We start from the raw sequence: 19,631 nt of genomic DNA, 5'->3' as shown, positions 1-19,631 counted from the left end.
ATATTCCTGAACTTTTACTTTTAATAAGGGAATTTATACCTCTCACATTTAATTAATGTCAAAATTGATTTGCCTTTTGTCATTTTTCCTATTTTAATATTGGCTGGAGAAAATGATTGCTATTTTATTTTCCTGTAATCAATCAGTAAACATTTATTAAGTGCCTACTCTGTGCCAGGCACTATGCTAAGTGCTGGGGATACAAATATAGAAAAAGAAAGACAATCCTTACCCCTCAAAGAGCTTACAATCTAATGAGGGAAGGCAATACACAAAGGAAGCTGAGAAGTGGAGCCTGGTGGACAGTTCAGTCAGAGAAATCCCAGATTAATGCAGCCAGGTGAAAGACGAGATGTCGGTCGTTTTGCTGTGCCAAAACTGATTGATGAAACAGTTTAAATTTCTGTCTTTTACACTGTTGATTCATTGGATTATAAGCTGGAAGGGACCTTAGAAGGCATCAGCTCTAACCTTCTCATATTGAGGAAACAAGCTCTGAGAACTTAAAATGACTTGCCCAGGATCACACAGCTAGTAAGTGTCTGAGGCAGTATTTGAATTTGATTTTTCCTAACTCTGATTCCATCTGTTATACCACTTAGCTATCTTTATGGTTCCCTGAGGCTTGACTCTTGTTTTTTTGGGATAGCTAGATCTTGCTTTTTTCTCCTTGTTAATTTTTTAAAACATTTTTTCTCTTTTAAAAAAATTGCATTTTATATTTTATATAGTTTAATTCTTCATTGTTTTTTCATTAATCGTATGTGTACTACGATTAATGAAAAAACAATGAAGAATTAAACTATATAAAATATTCTTTTATGCCAAGTCAAATTTGTTTTTTAAAGCTTATGTACGTTACTTTGTACTCTTTGATTATAGGTAATTTTATTGAGTACTTGTCACTTGATTATGCTCAAAGACCTTAGTTTCCCAGGGTAATTGTTCCAGTTGTGGACTTTTTTTTGATATGTTCTTTCAGATATTGTTGATTTTTGAATGGCATTTTTCTGTCTTTAATCAGAATTTTATTTATGTCTGTGGGATACATGATTTTTTGAATCAGAAGTCTTGTAAAGATCTTTTTGACCAACTTTACTATCTTCCTTCTGTTGTTGCTGAGATATCTGAGATTCCAAATTCATATGTTTTGTTAAATAATTTTTTCTTGATGCTTGAATAATTTCTTGTCTTTGTAACTTGAGGCTTGATAATTATATGTCATGGAGATTTGGATTTTGGATTTTGGATTTTACCATGCTAACATCCTGTGAACTTTTACTTTTGGCATATTGCCTGTTCTTGACCACATTGAGAAATTGTCTGTATATTTAAAAGTATGGTATTCTCTTCTCCTCCCCTTTATAATCCCTACTGGGTTCCCGTTTAATCTAAGATTTGATCTTGATCTCTCTTCTGAGTCTTTTAGTTTATTCTGCCTTGTTATTAATTTAATTTTTGAGTTCCATGATATACTGGGCTTCATGGTGTCACAATCCATTGATTTTTGCTTAATTACATTTATTCTAATTTTGCTTTATGTTCTTTTGTGTAAGATTTTTTTTTAAAAAATCCCTTTATTTCTTCCTCTTGAATTAAAATCTTTATTTGTTCTTTATTATGCAATTCATTTTGTCTCTTGCTTGGCATTTTTATGACACTACTGGTATTGATTCAACTTGCATTTCTGTAGAAGTTTTGTCCCTCATTCTCTGATATTGCAGAATTTCCATAACATGTTGTAGGAGTATTTTTTTTAACTTATCCATTACCTCCAGAAAAAGTCCCTTCTGCTACTTCCCTCATTTGTTTATATGGATTTGGAGAGAGGGGATTAGTATCCTGAATGTCAAGATGGCTCCCACTTCTGTTCTACTAGGTAAAATAGTCCAAAGAGAACATTTTGGCCCACATGCTGCTATTTCATTATTTATTATTTGCTTTTTTAATAGTATTTTATTTTTTCCCAATTATATGTCAAGACAATTTTTAGTATTCATTTTTACAAGATTTTGAGTTCCAAATTTTTTTTTCCTTTCTCCCTACCCTCCCCTCTTCCTAAAAGAATAGGCAATTTGATATAGGTTATATATGTGCAATTATGTAAAACGTATTGCCATATTAGTCACAGTTGTGAAAGAAGAAACAGATCAAAAGAAAAAAAAGATGAAAAAAATAAAGTAAGTTAAAAAAGTATGCTTCGATCTGCATTCAGACTACATCAATTCTTTATCTGGATGTGGATGGCATTTTCCATCATGAGTCCTTTGTATTTGTCTTAGATTATCGTGTTGCTGAGAAGAGCTAAGTCATTCATGGTTGATCATCACACGATGTTGCTGATACTGTGTACAGTGTTTTCTTGGTTCTGCTTATTTCACTTTGCCTCAGTTTGTACAAGTCTTTCCATGTTTTTCTGAAATCTGCCTGTTCGTCATTTCTTATTACACAGTGGTATTCCATTACATCCGCATACCACAGCTTGTTCAGCCATTCCTCAATTGATGGTCATCCCCTCAATTTCCATTATTTTGCCACCATGAAAAGGGCTGCTATAAATATATTTGCACATGTAGGTCCTTTTCCCTTTTTATGATCTCATTGGGTTAAAGGCCTACTAGTGGTATTACTGGATCAAAGGGTATGCACACTTTGGTTACCCTTTGGACATAGTTACAAATTGCTCTCCAGAATAGTTGGATCAGTTCACAACTCTATCAACAATGCATTAGTGTCCCAGTTTTCTCACATTCTCTCCCACATTTATCATTTTCCTTTTTTGTAATATTAACCAATCTGATAGGTGTGAAGTGGTACTCAGGGTTGTTTTAACTTGTATTTCTCTAATCAAAAGTGATTTAGAACACTTCTTCATATGACTATAATTAGCTTTGATTTCTTCATCTGAAAGTTGCCTTCTCATATCCTTTGACCATTTATCAATTGGAGAATGACTTGTATTCTTATAAATTTGACTCAGTTCTCTATATATTTGAGAAATGGAGCCTTTATCAGAGACACTTGCTGTAAAGATTATTTCCCAGCTTTCTGCTTTCCTTCTAATCTTGGTTGCATTGGTTTTGTTTGTGCAAAAGCTTTTTTAATATAATCAAAATTATCTATTTTACATTTCATAATGCTCTCTATCTCTTGTTTGGTCATGAATTTTTCCCTTTTCTATAGATCTGATAGGTAGACTATTCGTTGCTCTTCTAATTTGCTTATGGTGTCACCTTTTATGTCTAAATCATGTATCCATTTTTACCATGTCTTGGTATATGGTGTGAGATGTTGGTCTATACCTAGTTTGTGCCCTTTTGTCTGCTATTTCTTTTAACCACTTTTGTAGACTCCTTTCATACTTTCTCTATTCCCTTCTTACTTGATCTACCTTTGCCAGTCATGGTTTTCTTTCTTCTTCATCTTTGTCTAACTCGTGAAGAATGAGAGATTGGGTAAGACCAGTGATCCATAATTTTCCTAGTGCCTAGTGCATAATTTGCCTTTGCACCTCATGGTAAAGATGCACATTATAGTGACAATGGTTCCAGTCTTTCCCTTTCTGCTCTACCCCCAGAGGAGCAAGCAATGGTGGTGGCTTCAGGATCTTTTTTTTGATTAATTTATTTTGATTTATCCATAATCGCTTCCATATGCTTTTGAGTTTAAAATTTTTCTCCCCCTTCTTCCCCACCACCCTCCCCAAGAGGGTGCACAATCTGATATAGGCTATGCATTTACATTCATATTAAACATATTTTCACATTAGTGATGTTGTAAGTAAACATTAAGACCAATAGGAGGAACCATCAGAAAGAGGAAACAAAACTCAGCAGAAGAGAAAAAATTACCAATTCAACTTCCATAGTTCTTTCTTTGGATGTGGATAGCATTTTCCATCACAAGGCCTCTGGAGATGTCTTAGATCCTGTATTGCCAGGAAGGGTTAAGTTTATCAGTATTAATCATCACACAACATGGCTGTTATTGTGTACAACATTCTCTTGGTTCTGCTCACTTCACTCAGCATCAGACCATATAAGTCTTTCCAGGTTTTTCTGAAGTCAGCCTGTTCATCATTTCTTATAGCACAATAGTATTCCATCACATTCATATACCACAACCTGCTCAGCCATTCCCCAGTTGATGGGCATCCTCAATTCTTTGACACCACAAAAAGAGCTGCTGTGAATATTTTTGTACATGTGGGTCCTTTTCCCATTTGTATGATCTCGCTGGGATATAGCCCTAGAAGTGCTATTACTGGGTCAAAGGGTATGCACATTTTATAGCACTTTGGGCATAGTTCCAAATTGTGCTTCAAAATGGTTGGATCATTTCACAACTCTACCAACAATGCATTAGTGTTCCAATTTTCCTACTTCTTCTCCAACATTTATCATTTTCCTGTTTTGTCATGTTGGTCAATCTGATAGGTGTGATGTGATACCTCAGAGTTGTTTTGATTTGCATTTCTCTAATCAATAGTGATTTAGAGCATTTTTTCATATGACTGTGGATGGCTTTAATTTCTTCATCTGAGAACTGTCTGTTCATACAGGATCTTTTGTTTTTAGGAAGTTTTTTTTATTTTTTACTTTTATTGACTTTTCATTTGTTTGGAGTTTTGGAGCAAGATCAGTGAAACTAGTATTTCTGACTTTTGTTTATTCTACCATCATCTCAGACATCACTTGAATCTATGTAGTTATTCTTTAAACCTTAAATAAATATGTTAATAGAGTTTAAAATTATATATAGCACCTTCATTGAGAGAGGTCATAAAGTTCAAGTCTAACATGCTTCAGTCAGGTGCCAGGTCCTATCAATTTTATCACCATAATGTCTCTCCTTTCTTTTCTTTCCTCTCTACCCTTGATTGCAAAAACTGTAGTCAAGGTCTCATCTATTCTTATGTGGACTGATATAAAAGTCTCCTAATTATTGTTTCTGCCTTCATTGTTTTCCCCCTGCAATCCTTCCTTCACACCACTGCCCAAGTATTCTGGTTTATCCAACTCTTTTATTGTTTCTTCCTTACCAAAAAGTCTATAGTGGTTCCCCATTGCCTACTGAATAAAGTATAAATTTCTAGTATAACATCTAAGGTATTCAAGGTGTTTCATAATCTGACTCCCAACTCTGTCTGCAGTTCTTGTTCATCCTGTTCCATTTCGCGTATTTTTTGTTCCAGACAAACTGGACTCTTTTATTCTTATTCTGCTTTTTTTTAATCCACTTAGCTTTTTTAATGAGCAAAAGGTTTTTTCTCAAGTCTAGAATGTATTTCTTCCATCTCTTATCTCTATCTCTTAAAGTCCCTTCTTTCAAGACTTAAGTGCTGCCTTCTTCATAAAGTGTTGCCTGACCTCCTTAGGGTAAAAATAATTTTTTCCTTTCTCCAGTCTTTCAGAATGCTTTTCTTGTACCTCTCCTTTGCACTTTGCACTTACCTCACCCTTCCTTTTTTATCATAGTTATTTAAGTACCTGTCTTTACCCTGATTAGATTTTAATTGTAAGCTCCTTGAGAGCTTTATTAGTCTTAATTTAAGTTAAAAAAAAACCCATATATTAAGCTCTTAAGGCTCTGTCAAGGCATTGGGAAAGAAAAATTAAAAATACATTGTGCCCTCTCAGTTCTAATTTTGGGGTGGGAAAATGGTTACAATCTATACACAAACATAATACAAGGTAGAATATAATGAGGAAAAGAAGAAAAAGGTAAAGTGTTGTAAGAAATTGGGGGCAATGGAGGTTATTTTCCTTTGGGGCTATCAGAGAGAATATTTCATGGAGGAGATAGTGGCTGAGTAGAGCCTTGAAGCAAGCCCCCCCCATTTCTACCTTTAAGAAGAGAGAGACAGGTGCAGGGTATGTGCAGGGCATCTTCTAAACGTGGGGGCTATTTTAATAGTGTCACAGACATAGGAGAGGGCAAGATAAGAACAGATAGGGTAGAGAATAGTAGTCTAATTTGCCTGGAACTTTGAATATGTAAAGAAGAGATAAGACTGGGCAGTAGGTTAGAACAAGATTGTGGAAGGATTTGAATGCCAGGGTTTGGCATTTAAATATTATTTGCTGTGCAGTGAGGGAGTCATGGAAGGTTTTTAAGTAAAGCAGTGAAATTGATCATTGAAGTGTAGTAGGAAAATAACTTGGACAGCAGTGTGGTAGATATATTAGAAGGGAGTAGACCAGAAGTGTGAATACTAGTTAGGTTACTATAGTACTCTAGACAAGAATAAAAGTTTGAACTGGGGCAGGGGTGGAAAATTGTGCAGGAGTGTACTGGAGCCAGTGTGTCTGGAGCTCGTACTGGCTCTAGAGAACCAATTGTTAAATTTTCAGTGTGAGCATTTACACCTTGGAAAATGGCAAATGCTACAGATCAGGTCTCAATTTATTGTTTTATTGACTGTTAAGAGTTAATGTGACTTGACATGTACTAGCTGTGTGACCTTGGGCAAGTCACTTAACCCTGATTGCCTAACTAAAAAAAAAAAGAAAGAAAAAAAGAGTTAATGTAATAGATAAAATATTAATAATGCAGATTAAATTTAAAAGTGTGTTGTATACATATTTTTTTTTTTCTGGAGAGTTAGTTCTTGAACATTTACCAGCCCACTCCTGGTTGTAAGTGGAAGAGAAGGACCTCATCTGTTAAGCTCCTAGAGAGAGAAGTGATAGGATTTGGCAATTGATTAAATGTTTGGTATGAGGAACAGGGTGGTCATCACAGATTCCAGGGTCATCTATCTTTATATTCCTAGTGCCTAGCATTCTGCATGTTAGTAACTTAATAAATATTTGTTGAATTGAATTGAAAGAAAAAGATTCATGGAAATGAAATCTTCATTGGACATTAATTAGTACTTGGCAATAATTTGTTCTGAATTAAATTTCATGGATCCAACTTTCCTATTCAGATTGATCTTATTGTTGAGGGAGGAAAAAGTCTTGGGTTTCCACAAAAAAACTCAGCAGGGCAAGTAAGTGAGCGTTTTTAGCCCCCACATTAATTTTCATTTTTTTCCTAATAGAAATCTTTGTTTATTGTTGATTGAAAAATAAAATTAATTTACTCAGCACCATTATACAGAACCACTTACTACATTCCTATATTCTTAACATTCTTACTGGACATTGTCCATTAAGATAGCTACTACTGTCTACATTTTCAAAATGGAGAAACAGGCCTAATTACTTGCTAATTAATTAGGATCGAGGTTTCCTCAGGATTATCTAATATCTCAATTTTGTTTATCACTTTCGTGACCTACAACCATTGTTTCTTTACCCTTGTATGATTCCTAGGTCTGTGTTTTGTTTTAAAAATATTTCCAGCAAGTAATAGCTAGCCTAGGTCTTCTATTAATATTCACTTCTAGTTCCCTACTTATTTCTTATCAATAAATATTGCATTCTAATGCTAGACTTTGGTACTTTGGGCTTCTGAGATTTTTTATCTCAAATACCTTGTGGTCTGAAGGTGTTCGTGGGGTTCTTGAAGGCTATGCCAATAAAGTACAAGCTCTGGCAATACCATTCTGGTAAGATTTCAAGCATAATTCAAGCAATGAACTGTGTTTTCTTTCCAAGAACTAGCTTCATTAAGTATAGAGAAGGTTGTTGCCAGTAGACTGGCTCCTTGATGTAGAATTCTTTGGCTATGGCAATCTGTGAAGCATAGAAAAATACAGAGTGGTTTTGACTCGCATGAAGTGCTCTTCCACCTCTGTAGATGGTAGAGCAATAGAATTAAGGGATAAGAGGTGCCAAGAATTAACAGTTTTTATACCATCTATGAGTGTTAAGTAGCTTGAATATGTGGGCAGCTAGGTAGCGCAGTAGATAGAGTGTCAGTCTTAGAGCCAGGAAGACTCATCTTTCTGAGTTCACATCAGGCCTCAGTTACTAGCAGTGTGACCTTGGGCAAGTCACTTAACCCTATTTGCCTCAGTTTTCTCATCTGTAAAATGACTTGGAGAAGGAAATGGCAAACCACTCCAGTATCTTTGCCAAGAAAACACAAAATGGGGTCGTGAAGAGTTGGGACATGACTGAAAAATGACTAAACAACAACAGTAAAGATAGTATAAATCAGAATGATATGACCAAGAAACCCAACCCCAAATTAATGATTTCTTAGGCAACATTGATTATAGAAGCATAGTACTCAGAAAGATGGAATGAGAGTACTGTTGCATTTTGCTGTGGTCAGAATATATTTAGAATATTATATTCAGTGTGGATTACATTTTAGGAATTACATTTTCAAACTGGAGTGTAAACTAAAGGAGGAGGAACTAAGATAGTGAAAACACTAGAGAACATACTGTAGAAGGATTAGTTGAAGGAACTGGGGATGTATAGCTTGTAGAAGAGAAGACCAAAAGATATGAGATGGGTGGTAAATTAATGTTTCGACTGATAAGGCTGCAGAGGACAGAATGAGGGTCAGTGGGTAAAAGGTACCAAAAAGTAGAATTTTGCCTTGATATAAGTAGAAACTTTCCTGTTAATAGCTGGAGCTATCCAAAAGTGTCGTGGGCTCCTTTAGGAATTAGTGAGTTCCCCATCATTGGTAGAAATTAGTTTACTAATTTGGAGATGTTATTTAAAAAGGATTTCTTTTTTAGATGTTATGTATGGACTCGGTGACTTTGAAAGTATGATTCCAGTCTCCCCAGGCATTGGTCAAATAACTAAGGCAATGTGGTGTCATAGAGTATTGGACAGAAACCCTGAGTTCAGATCTTGGCTCTTTACCTCTTCTTATGTGTGTGATCATGAGCCCATCATTTAAATTTCCTAAGCCTCAGTTTCCTTATCTATCTTAATTTGAGATCAGATGAAATAGTGTATGTAAAGTGCTTTGAAAACCATAAAGCACTGCATAAATATGAGTTCATAGTACTATGATAACCAGTGTTTTACCTTGAGCAGAATACTGAACTCTCTAAGCCTGTATCATTCTACTTAACATTTCCTGATGAGAAAATTTAATTGTTTTTTTTTTTGTGAGCAATTGGGGTTAAGTGACTTGCCTCAAGTCACACAGCTTGTAAGTGTTATGTATCTGACGCCAGATTTGAACTCAGGTCCTCCTGACTCCTGGGCTGGTACTCTATCCACTGTGCCACCTAGCTGCCCCCTGATGCGACAATTTAGAAAAAGACATTTTGTAAACTATAAAATATAGTGTAAATATGAGTAGTTTTCAAAATTAGTATCTTATTTCAGTTAGGATTTAGGGTTCTGCAGCATAAGGTATTGAACAGAATGATTCCACAGTCCTGTATTCAGAGATCAAGCCTACTGTTGACTAAGCACAATCTCTCTGCTGACCTCCAATCTTATATCTCCAACTGCTTTTCAGACATCTCAAAACTCGATGTCCAGTAGATACTTTAAACTAAACATGTCCAAAACAGAACTTAAATTCTTTCCCCCTAAACCTGCCCCTTTTCCTGTCTTCCCTATTCCTGCAGAGGGCAGCACCATTCTCTAGGTCCCTCAGGCTCATAGCCTGGGATTCATCCTCAACTCCTTACTATTTCTCACTCTCATATCCAATCTGTTGCCAAAGCCTGCTGATTTCAATACCTTTGCACCCTCTCTCTCAAATACGCTACCTTCTCTCCTCTGACACTGCCACTATTCTAGTTCAGGCCCTCATCACCTCACTTATTGGACTATTGAACTAGCCTGATGGTGGGTTTGCCAGCCTCAGGTATCCTCTCCCCTCCAAACCACTCTACTCCAGACTCCAATGTATCCTCCATTCAGCCACCAAAGTGATTTTCCTACAGTGCAGGTCTGACTATACCACCCCTTCTACTCAATAAACTCCAGTGGTTCCCTATCTCCTCCAGGATGAAATACAGAATCCTCTGTTTGGGCATTCAAAGCCCTTCATAATCTAGCCCCATCTTAGCTTTCCTGTCTTCTTACACCTTGTTCAGCAACACATATGCTTTGATCCAGTGATACTGGCCTCTTGGCTGTTCCACAAATAAGATACTCCGTCTCTTGGCTTTGGGCATTTTCTCTGGCTGTCCCCCATGAAATGCCCCTCCCTCCTCCACTATGACTACTGATCTTAGCTTTTTTTTATTTAACATTTCAATTTGTTTATTTTTTAATGTTCTTTTCTTTTTAAACTTTGAGTTCTAAATTCTCTCCCTTCTTCCCCCACCCACTGAGAAGGCAAGCAGTATATCAATTATACATGTGAAATCATGCAAAGCATATTTCCATTTTAGCTGTGTTTCAAAAAGAAGCAAGAAAAATAAAGTGAGAAAATTATACTTCAATTTGCACTAAGCATTCATCAGTTCTCTCTCTTGTTTTGGGTCATTGTATTGCTCAGAGTAGTCAAATCTTTCACAGTTGATCATCGTTACAACATTTCTATTACTGTGAACAGTGATCTGGCTCTTCTCACTTTATTTTCCATCAGTTCATATAATTCTTGCCATGTTTTTCTGAAACCACCCCCCCCAGGCATTTCTGATAGCACAACAGTACTACATCACAATCGTGTGTTAAAACTTGTTCAGCCATTCCCAATTGATAAGCATTCCCTCAATTTCCAATTCTTTGCATCCACAAAAGACCTGGCTTTTTCTTTAAGTATAGTTTAAAATCTAATCTTCTATAGGAAGCCTTTCCCAACTCCTTTTAATTCTAATGCCTTCTCTCTGTTAATTATTTCCTATTTATCCTATGTATAGCTTTTTTTGTATAGATTTGTTTGCTTGTTGTCTCCCCTATTAGATTGTGAGCTTCTTGAGAGCAAGAATTGTCTTGTTTCTTTTTGTATCCCCAGATCCTAGCATGGTGCATGGCACATAGTAGGTGCTTAATAAGTGTTTATTGATTGATTGAAGCACTATTCTAGGTGCTAGAGATGTAAAGACAAAAATGAAACGATCCATGCCCTCAAGGAACTTATCATTTATCCTAATACTTTAGTATTTCAATTGATCCAGTAACATGGATTCTCTCTTATGTGGGCAGAAGGCAACCACCAAGTATGATTATCATTTATATTCTCCAAAGATCCTATTCATAGGATTTACCTCGTGTGTTATAGAGCCCTCTTGTTCTTTTTACATTTTGTGGGTACCAGTGCAGCTTCTTGAGCTAGCCATCTATTATCTCTTATTTTTACAACGTGATTTATTCACGTATTTCATCACATATTTCTTGGCTGATATTTCTTTTTTTCCCAAGTATTTATTAAAATAAAAATGTTAAGCATTACTAATATACTAGAGTAATTTCCAAGTGATTTCCTCTCTCCATAGCTCATTTTATGAATTACATTCCCCAGTGCTCAATCCTGTGCCATTAACCACCTTGCAGACCCAGATCCTTCTGAAAATTGGTCTGCTCCCATCTCATAGAAAAGGAGGATGAATTTACACCTATGTTTTTGCCCCCTTGCCATGTTGCCATTAACATGAGTAAAGGAAGCTGAACTTTCCCTTCCCTAGCTCATACCATGTAGGAAATCACTCTTCTCCATTTACCAGGTTAAAGATTAAGTTGGCTGATATTTCTTATGCCATTTCTTGTACTTAAATTGTTGCTTAACCATGAATAACTTGGCTCTTCTCAGCAATAGAAAGATCTAAGACAATTCCAAAGGACTCATGATGGAAAATTCTGTTCACATCCAGAAGAAGAATTGATGTAGTCTGAATGCAGATTGAAGCATACTGTTTTCACTATCTTTGTCTTTTTTGTGTTTTTTCTTTTCCCTTTTGGTCTGTTTCTTCTTTCACATAACTAATATGAAAATATGTTCTACATGATTGCACGTGTATGACCTATTTAAAATTCTTGCCTTTTTAGGGAAGGAGGAGGGAGTAGGAGAGAGAAAATTTGAAACTTAAAATAACAAAAAAATGTAAGAAATTGTCTTTACATGTAATTGGAAAAAATACTGTTAAAAAAAAAAGAAAAGCAAAGCTGACAAATCTGTTGTTCCACTTTCTACTTGTCCTTTTTTATCCCTCTTTGTTGTAGAGGAGATTGTTATTTAGATTTAGACCGGCTTTTGAAGGTCCTGTGAAGTTCCTTCCAACTTTGAGATTGTGTGATTCTTGACAATTTCATCTATAACTACTTTTGTGGTGATATGGCTGCTTAGATTGGTCCCTGGCAGGAGTGTTCTGGATAATTTTTTACAACTGTTTCCAAAAAAGATGTGCACATGACATACTTTTAAATTAAACTTGCATTATCAACATTTTCTGTGATATTTTCTGAAATCTAGACAATCATTAAAGCCCTAATTTGAATTGTTGACTTATTTCAGAGGTGTAAATGCTCACACTGAAAATGTAACAATCATCGCTCATACCCCTGTGACTCTCATACCAAGCTTTCTATAGACTTGCTTTCCCATTTGCTTTTTGCTATCAATGAAACTAAATGCAATACTGTTTCTGGTTTTTTGTTATTCTTTAATTTTTTTCCTAGTGTTTTATAAATGAATTTGTATTTTAAACTAGTGTTACTCTTGACTGCTATTTCTCTACATGGCAAGGCAGTGAATGTTGGGTGGCTAAGGCAGTTTCTGGGCTGTTTGGCCAACTTATTGTGATTATTTTATATCACTCTTGGAGAAAATGGTTAATCAAGGTCATTCGGTATCTTTGTTTTTTTCTAATTCCCATTTGTTAGCATTACTGTAGCCTGTTTGAAGAGGTGAGATTGAAACTGTTACATTAATACTCAGCATCTTTCTTATTCTTCTAATTTGATGTTGGTTGTGATACTTGCTCTAGTTTAAGATCTGACTTCACTCAGATATATGATTCTGAAATAAATTCCACATCAGTAACTAGTCATTTCTTATCTGTTTAAGATAAAATCAGTTCAGTTTTTTGTGGTGTGATTAGCTGTTTGTCAAATACAGTTTAAAAAATACTTATTTAATACCTTTGATTTTCAAACTTGAGATGACTGTTTTGTTTCTGGAAATTCAACAATGGAGAATACTTACTTTTGTAAAAAAAACTTTATTGTGAGCTTAATAGTCTCAAATGTACACATAAAGAATAAAACTATTATTTATGTTGTTTTTTATAAAGAACATTTTAGCAAATAATAATGATAATCATTTATTTACTTTGTCCTCTTTGTGACAGATAGCTTTACCTTAGCAAACCCTTGAATAGACAGTTGTAGGACTGTGTGTGTGAGAGAGATGAAAAGACTAAAACCCTTTTTATCTACAAAAGCATCTAGAATGTCTCATTCTCCTGTGATGCTGGATAACTAAGGTTCTAACATAATAAATAAAACTAGGTTAGCCTGTTTCATGTTCATTTGAAACATTTGATTTAAATAAATATCTGAATTTTTAAATTACAGAGTTCATGGACCTTTCTTCCCAAGAATTTTGAGGCGTAGGAAAGGAACAAGAGAATTGGGAAAAACTATAACTCATATTGTAGCCAAAGTGATGACTACTGAAATGGTAAGAAATATACTTTAGGCGTCTATTAATTCAAATTTAGCTATCTACCTCATCATTACTGAATAGAATTATTAAATGTTTCTTTGCATGTAGTACACTATGCTAGATACTGTTAAAAGGAAATTTGAGATTATTGTTGCCTTTGGGAAGTTTAAAATGGAAGCTTGACAAGATCCAGACAGATGAAGTATTTCTTAGTATGTTCAATCAGAAGTATTTAGTGCAGGTGGAGGGGTAAGAAGAAATTCTGGGAATTTAATCATGTTGGTGTTGAAATCACTACTTTTCCTCTAATTGATTGGGGAAAATTTCCTGAAAGAGTTTGGATATTGGGCATTTTTTGAATGATGGGAAGGTCTGACCCCTTGCCTGGGATGAAGAAGGCATTTTAGTCAATACTGTTTGAAAGAATACTCAGAAGTTGTATGATAAAGAGAAGGGGGATTATTTACTAAATTTGGCCTAGGAAAAGTGGAGGACCTTCATAAATGGAGTAGAGGGAAACAAAGGAAATGAAGTCATGTGTGGTGGCTCAGTGAAAGTTAAGGATAAATGTAGTGCAATAAATAGTTCAAATGCTGTCTCAGATACTTACTGGCTGTGTGATCCTGGGGACGTCACTTCACCTGTTTGCCTCAGTTTCTTTCATATATAAATTAGTTAGGAATTCTATTAGCATCTACCTACCAGGTGAGGATCAAATGAAATAATATTTGTAAAGTGCTTAACACAGTGCTTGGCACATAGCAGGCACTACATAAATGCTTATTCCCTTTTCCTTCCTTTCCCTTTTTCCCCCTCTCAAAATAAATCATCATCTTTCAGAAGACCACATATTGAATTTTTATGATGCCGAAGTCATTAGGCTTTTGGGAGGCTCTCTACAATTCCTCATTATACATAAAACTTTGACAATTGACCTTAATTGGAGAGAAGTAAAAAGAGCAGGAAGGTCCTTATAAACTAATGGAGAAAAAATTATTAGATCTTTTTTAAAAATTTATTTTTAAAATTTAAATTAAATTTACTTTTTGTTACATTTTAAGTTTTGAACTGTCTTCCTCCATGCCCCACACTAGAGAAGGCCACCATTTCACAAACACAGACACACACACACACACACACATAAAACCATACTTTTATATTTCTAGTTATCAGTTCTTTCTCTGGAGGTGGATAGCATCTTCCTGCATAGGTCCACTGTAGTTGATATGAGTATTTATAATACTCAGGGTAACTTAGTCATTCACAGATATTCTTTGAACAATATTGCTGTTACTGTGTACAGTGTTCTCTTGACTCTGCTCATTTCACTCTTCATTATTTCATGCAAGTCTTTCCATGTTTTTCTAAAATCAACCAGCTCATCATTTCTTATAGCACAGTAGTATACTATCACAATCATATACCACAACTAGCCATTCCTCAGTTGATGGGCATCCTCTCAGTTTCTAGTTCTTTGCCACCACAAAGAGAGCTGCTATAAATATTTTAGAACATATTGGTTATTTTTCTTTTTTCCAGATCACCTTGGGAAACAGATCTAGTAGTGGTATTGCTGGTACAAAGGATATACACAGTTTTATAACTCTTTGGGCATAATTCCAGATTATTCTCCAAAATGGAGATCAGTTCACAGTTCCACCAACAAAGAATTAGTGTCCCAGTTTTTCCATATTCCCTTCAACATTTCACTCTAGCTAATCTGATAGGCATGAGATAATATCTCAAAGTTGTTTTAATTTGCATTTCTCTAATCAGTAGTGATTTAGAGCAGTTTTTTCATATGACTATATATAGCTTTGATTACTTCATTGAAAAATTGCCTCTTCATAGCCTTTGACCATTTATCAATTGGGAATGACTCATATTCTTACAAACTTGACTGATTTCTCTGTATATTTGAGATGAGGGTCCTTTATCCAAGAAACTGTCCGTAAACATTTTCTCCAATTTTCTGCTTTCCTTCTGTTCTTGGCTACATTGGTTTTATTTATACAAAAAAATTTTAATTTAATGTAATCAAAGTTATCCATTTTACACCTCACAATGCTGTCTATCTCTTGTATTATTCATATATTCTTCTCCTATACACAAGCCTGATAGATAAGATGGTTAATGTTCTTTTAACTTGTTTTTTGTCCTTTGTTCTCAAAGAAGATGAAAGACATCAGAAGGGTGATAGATCTTGGCATGCAAGTGAATAGGATTTAAGTGAGGCAGAAGTGTGCAAAGTCATTAGCTTCACTCTGTCCTCCAGAGTCATCAGAGTGCAGTGGTGAGACAGAGGTCAAGAAGACTGGTGATGGCCCCAGATTCAGTGGGAGACCTTGGCCTTTTTAAACTAAGGTCTTTACCAGGTCTTAGTTTATCTGAGGCAAACCCATTCAGTAGTTAAAGGCTAGGTAAGAATTGAGGTAAAAGATGGCCTACTTTGCCTTCACAAAAGAATCATTCAGGGTGGGGAAGATCCTTGGAGTTTTCTGGCCAGAACAGAAACAGTTGCTATTTACACTTACTCTGAGCCATCAAAACCAAAACAGTGAGCCTCTAAATTATTTATGACATTTTCCTTTATATCTAGGTCACATATCCATTTTGACCTTATCTTGGTAAATGGTGTAAAATATTGGACTATGCCCAATTTCTGCCAGAATGCTTTTCAGTTTTCTCAAAAATTTTTACCAAATAGTGAATTCTTGTCCCACAAGCTTAAATCTTTACATTTGTCAAATACAGTGTTACTAAAATCACTTACTGCTGTGTATTAAATGTCTACCTTGTTCTATAGATCTACCTTTCTATTTCTTAACCAGTACCAGATAGTTTTGATTTTATATAAAACTAAAGGCTCATCTTTGTGTCATTTCTCTTGGTGTTATAATATGGCAGCAAGACGTGGGATACCATTATTTTCAATGAATTAAAAGTAACTATCACACAGAAGGCAGTGGAGAGGTTCATTGTGATTGGGAAGAGCCTGTAACATATAATCAATGAGGAACTCTGAAGAATAGGAGTTAAAAATATCTTTAATGTCAGAGAAGGAAGAGAAGATGGGCTGCTCACATGCAAGAATGAGGGATAAGAACTGGATAGCCAAGGTACCTTCATGATGTGAGGATAATGTGAGAAAAGCCTCCAGCATGTATGGTACACACTTGGGATGAATTTACAAAAAGGACATGAACAAGAATCCACACGATGGGGATGGGTTGCACTCTGCATTGTTAGAAGAAATGACTCAATTAATGAAATAGATCAATTTGAAAAAAGTATCACTACTCCTAAGGGAAAAGGGACTGTCTTGGTAAATTAGATGTTATGAATGTACTTTAACAATTAGGAAAAAATAACAAATGACTATTTGAATAGAAATAGTAATTTGAATAGAAAGACCTTGCTAAAAACTTCACTCTTAAATAGGTTAACATTCTTCATATCTGTGAAAGCAGTTTGTTTGGCAAACCTTTTTAAAATATCTATAGGTAAGATTATGCCATATAAGCCCTAAAAAACTCAAAGATAATGTTATATTTCAGCAAAAAGTCTATCTTTGTTTATCAAGTTACATTAAATTATTTTTAGATTTTCTAGTACAACAAATATATTCTCTGATTTCTGTTCATGTAAGTTATTCCTCACAAGGAAGATAGCATATTGTAGGCTGTTTGCTTTATAGTTGGAGAAGAAAGAAAAATGGCTAAGCTATTCATTTCTTATTCATTAAGTAAAAGTTTCTTCCTTGCCTCAGAAAATCCTAGTCATCCTTTGTAGGTAATTCATTTAAATTCCCAAACCATATAAATAAAACACAAAATTATCCAGGAGCTAATTTCATAGGCTGTTGTGTTTTAAGGAGATTAAAGAGTTTGGAAAATATTATAGTTAGGAAGTTTTTTTATTGTTTGGAAAGAGGAGCAAGTAGATCATGGTGTGATGTGGTAAGCAATGATTTCAGCAGTTCTTCCCTTTCATCCATTATGATAAATTGATTAACTCATTCACCAAACGAGAGGCCTCTGAAGTTCCTTCTTAGCCTGACAATGTGTGACTCTTAAGTGTAATAAATTACCAAAGTAAAACCTCTGTTTTTCTCACTGTTTTTATACTCATTGTTTTGTATAAACAGATATGGATTGTCAAATGAGTAAGTGAAGTGAAGAAATGCTCATTCAAAGTGATTTTAAAGTTATGATTAGCTTGGAAATAAACTGGGACAATAGCAAAGATAAAATGCTGTATGTAGCACATGGTTTTTTTAACCTAGAGGCCATGAACATGGATTTCAGAGGATTCATGAACTTGGCTGGGGAAAAAAATTACTTCTTTATTTTGATATAATAGCTTTCCTTTGTAATGCTGAATATTTTGTTTTTATGCATTTAAAAATATCGTTCTTGGAAAAGTGTCTAGTAGTTTCACCAGACTGCCAGGAGAATCCATGACACAAAAATGATTAAGAATCTGTGCTCTAAATTTCTAACAGTGATCAGCTGTAAAAGACTTAGCTACTGTAATCAATACATTGATCAAAGACAGTTCCAGAGGACTCATGAAGAAAAATGCTATCTATATCCAGTGGGAGTACTGATGAACTCTGAGTGCAGATTGAAGCATACTTCTTAAACTTTATTTTTCTTGCCTTTTTTTTGGCAACATGGCTAATATGGAAATATGTTTTGCATGACTTCACATGTATAATTGATAACATACTGCTTGCCTTCTCAATAATCAGTGGGTGAGAGAGGGTTTGGAAGGAGGGAGAGAATTGGGAACTCGAAAAAAGTTAAAAAATGAATGTTAAAATAAAATATAATTTTTCATTTTTAAAAATATTTTTCCAGCGATTTTTAACTTTCATTTTTAAAATTTTTAGTTACAAATTCCATTCTTTCTTCCCTTCCCTCTTCTTTCCCTAAGATGGCAAGCAGTTTGGTATAGGTAATACATGTGCAGTCATGCAAAACATATTTTCCACATCAGTTATGTTGTGAAAGAAAACACAGACCAAGAAAAAAAATATTATTTATATATATATAGTATTTATACTAACAATGAACATTGTTAGTTCAATGGAGAACTAACTCCATTAGTTCTTTCTGTGGCGATGGATAGCATTTTTCATCATAAGTCCTTCAGAGTTATTAGCTAAGTCATTCATAGTTGATCATCACATAGTATTGGGGTTACTTTGTTCAGTGGACTTCTGGTTCTGCTCATTTCACTTTGTATCAGTTCGTGGAAGTCCAGGTTTTCTGAAATCTGCTTGCTCATCATTCCTTATACCACAAGAGTATTCCATTCCAATCATATAGCACAACTTGTTCAGCCATTCCCTAACTGATAGGCATCTCTTCAGTTTCCAGTTTGCTATCACAAAAAGAACTGCTATAAATATTTTTGTACATAAAGGTCTGCTTCCTTTTTTTTTTTAATCTCTTTGGGATACAAGTCTAGTTGTGGTATTGCCAGGTCAGAGGGTATCCTTTGGGGGATCAGTTCACAACTCCACCAATAGTGCACTAGTGTCTACATTTGCCCACATCCCCTCCAACATTTAAACTTATTTTCCTTTTTTTGCTGTATTAGCCAATCTGATAAGTGTGAGGTGGTACCTCAGAATTGTTTTAATTTGCATATGATAATTTTTTTAAAAAAAGAATCCATGTTCTAGTATTTGGGACTTTGACTTCCAAAAACCTTCTGTAATCTAGAATGATATAGTAGTTGCTAAAGTAGTTACAGCAGATGTGTTTCCTAAAATAAAAGACCATTTCAAATAATCAAGTCATTAAGTTAACAAGCATTTATTAAACACATGCCATATTTCAGACACGTCAGTAATCCCTGGGGATACAAAGAAAGGCAAAAACTGTCCCTGCCCTCAAGATATTCACTATTTAATGGGGGAGATGACATGAAAACAAACAAATAAGTGGAGACAATCCACAGAGGAAAGGCAGCTAACATTAAGGACCAGGAAAGGCTTCCAGCAGAGGCCCTTTTAAGGATTTTAGTTGAGACTTTAAAGCCAAGAAAGCAAGGAGACAGAGAATGAGAAGGGAGAAAATTCAAGGTCTGGGGGACAGCCAGGGAAAATGCAGGGAGTTTGGGAGATGGACTGTCTG

The 19,631-nt window shown here is 35.0% G+C and overlaps 1 protein-coding gene across 1 annotated transcript in view; it reads left to right on the top strand.

Moving 5' to 3' along the window:
• Positions 1 to 19,631, top strand: part of SHCBP1L (SHC binding and spindle associated 1 like) — a 49,899-nt gene that overhangs the window by 20,629 nt on the left and 9,639 nt on the right. The window contains exon 6 of the mRNA XM_027868656.1: positions 13,395 to 13,500. Coding sequence (XP_027724457.1) covers positions 13,395 to 13,500 — 106 coding nt within the window. The remainder of the gene's footprint in view (positions 1 to 13,394; positions 13,501 to 19,631) is intronic.

The sequence above is a fragment of the Vombatus ursinus genome, unplaced genomic scaffold (genome assembly GCF_900497805.2).
Source record: "Vombatus ursinus unplaced genomic scaffold, bare-nosed wombat genome assembly UNPS02014789.1, whole genome shotgun sequence".
In the NCBI taxonomy this organism is placed as follows: domain Eukaryota; kingdom Metazoa; phylum Chordata; class Mammalia; order Diprotodontia; family Vombatidae; genus Vombatus; species Vombatus ursinus.
This window is presented reverse-complemented; position numbering and strand designations above follow the sequence as displayed.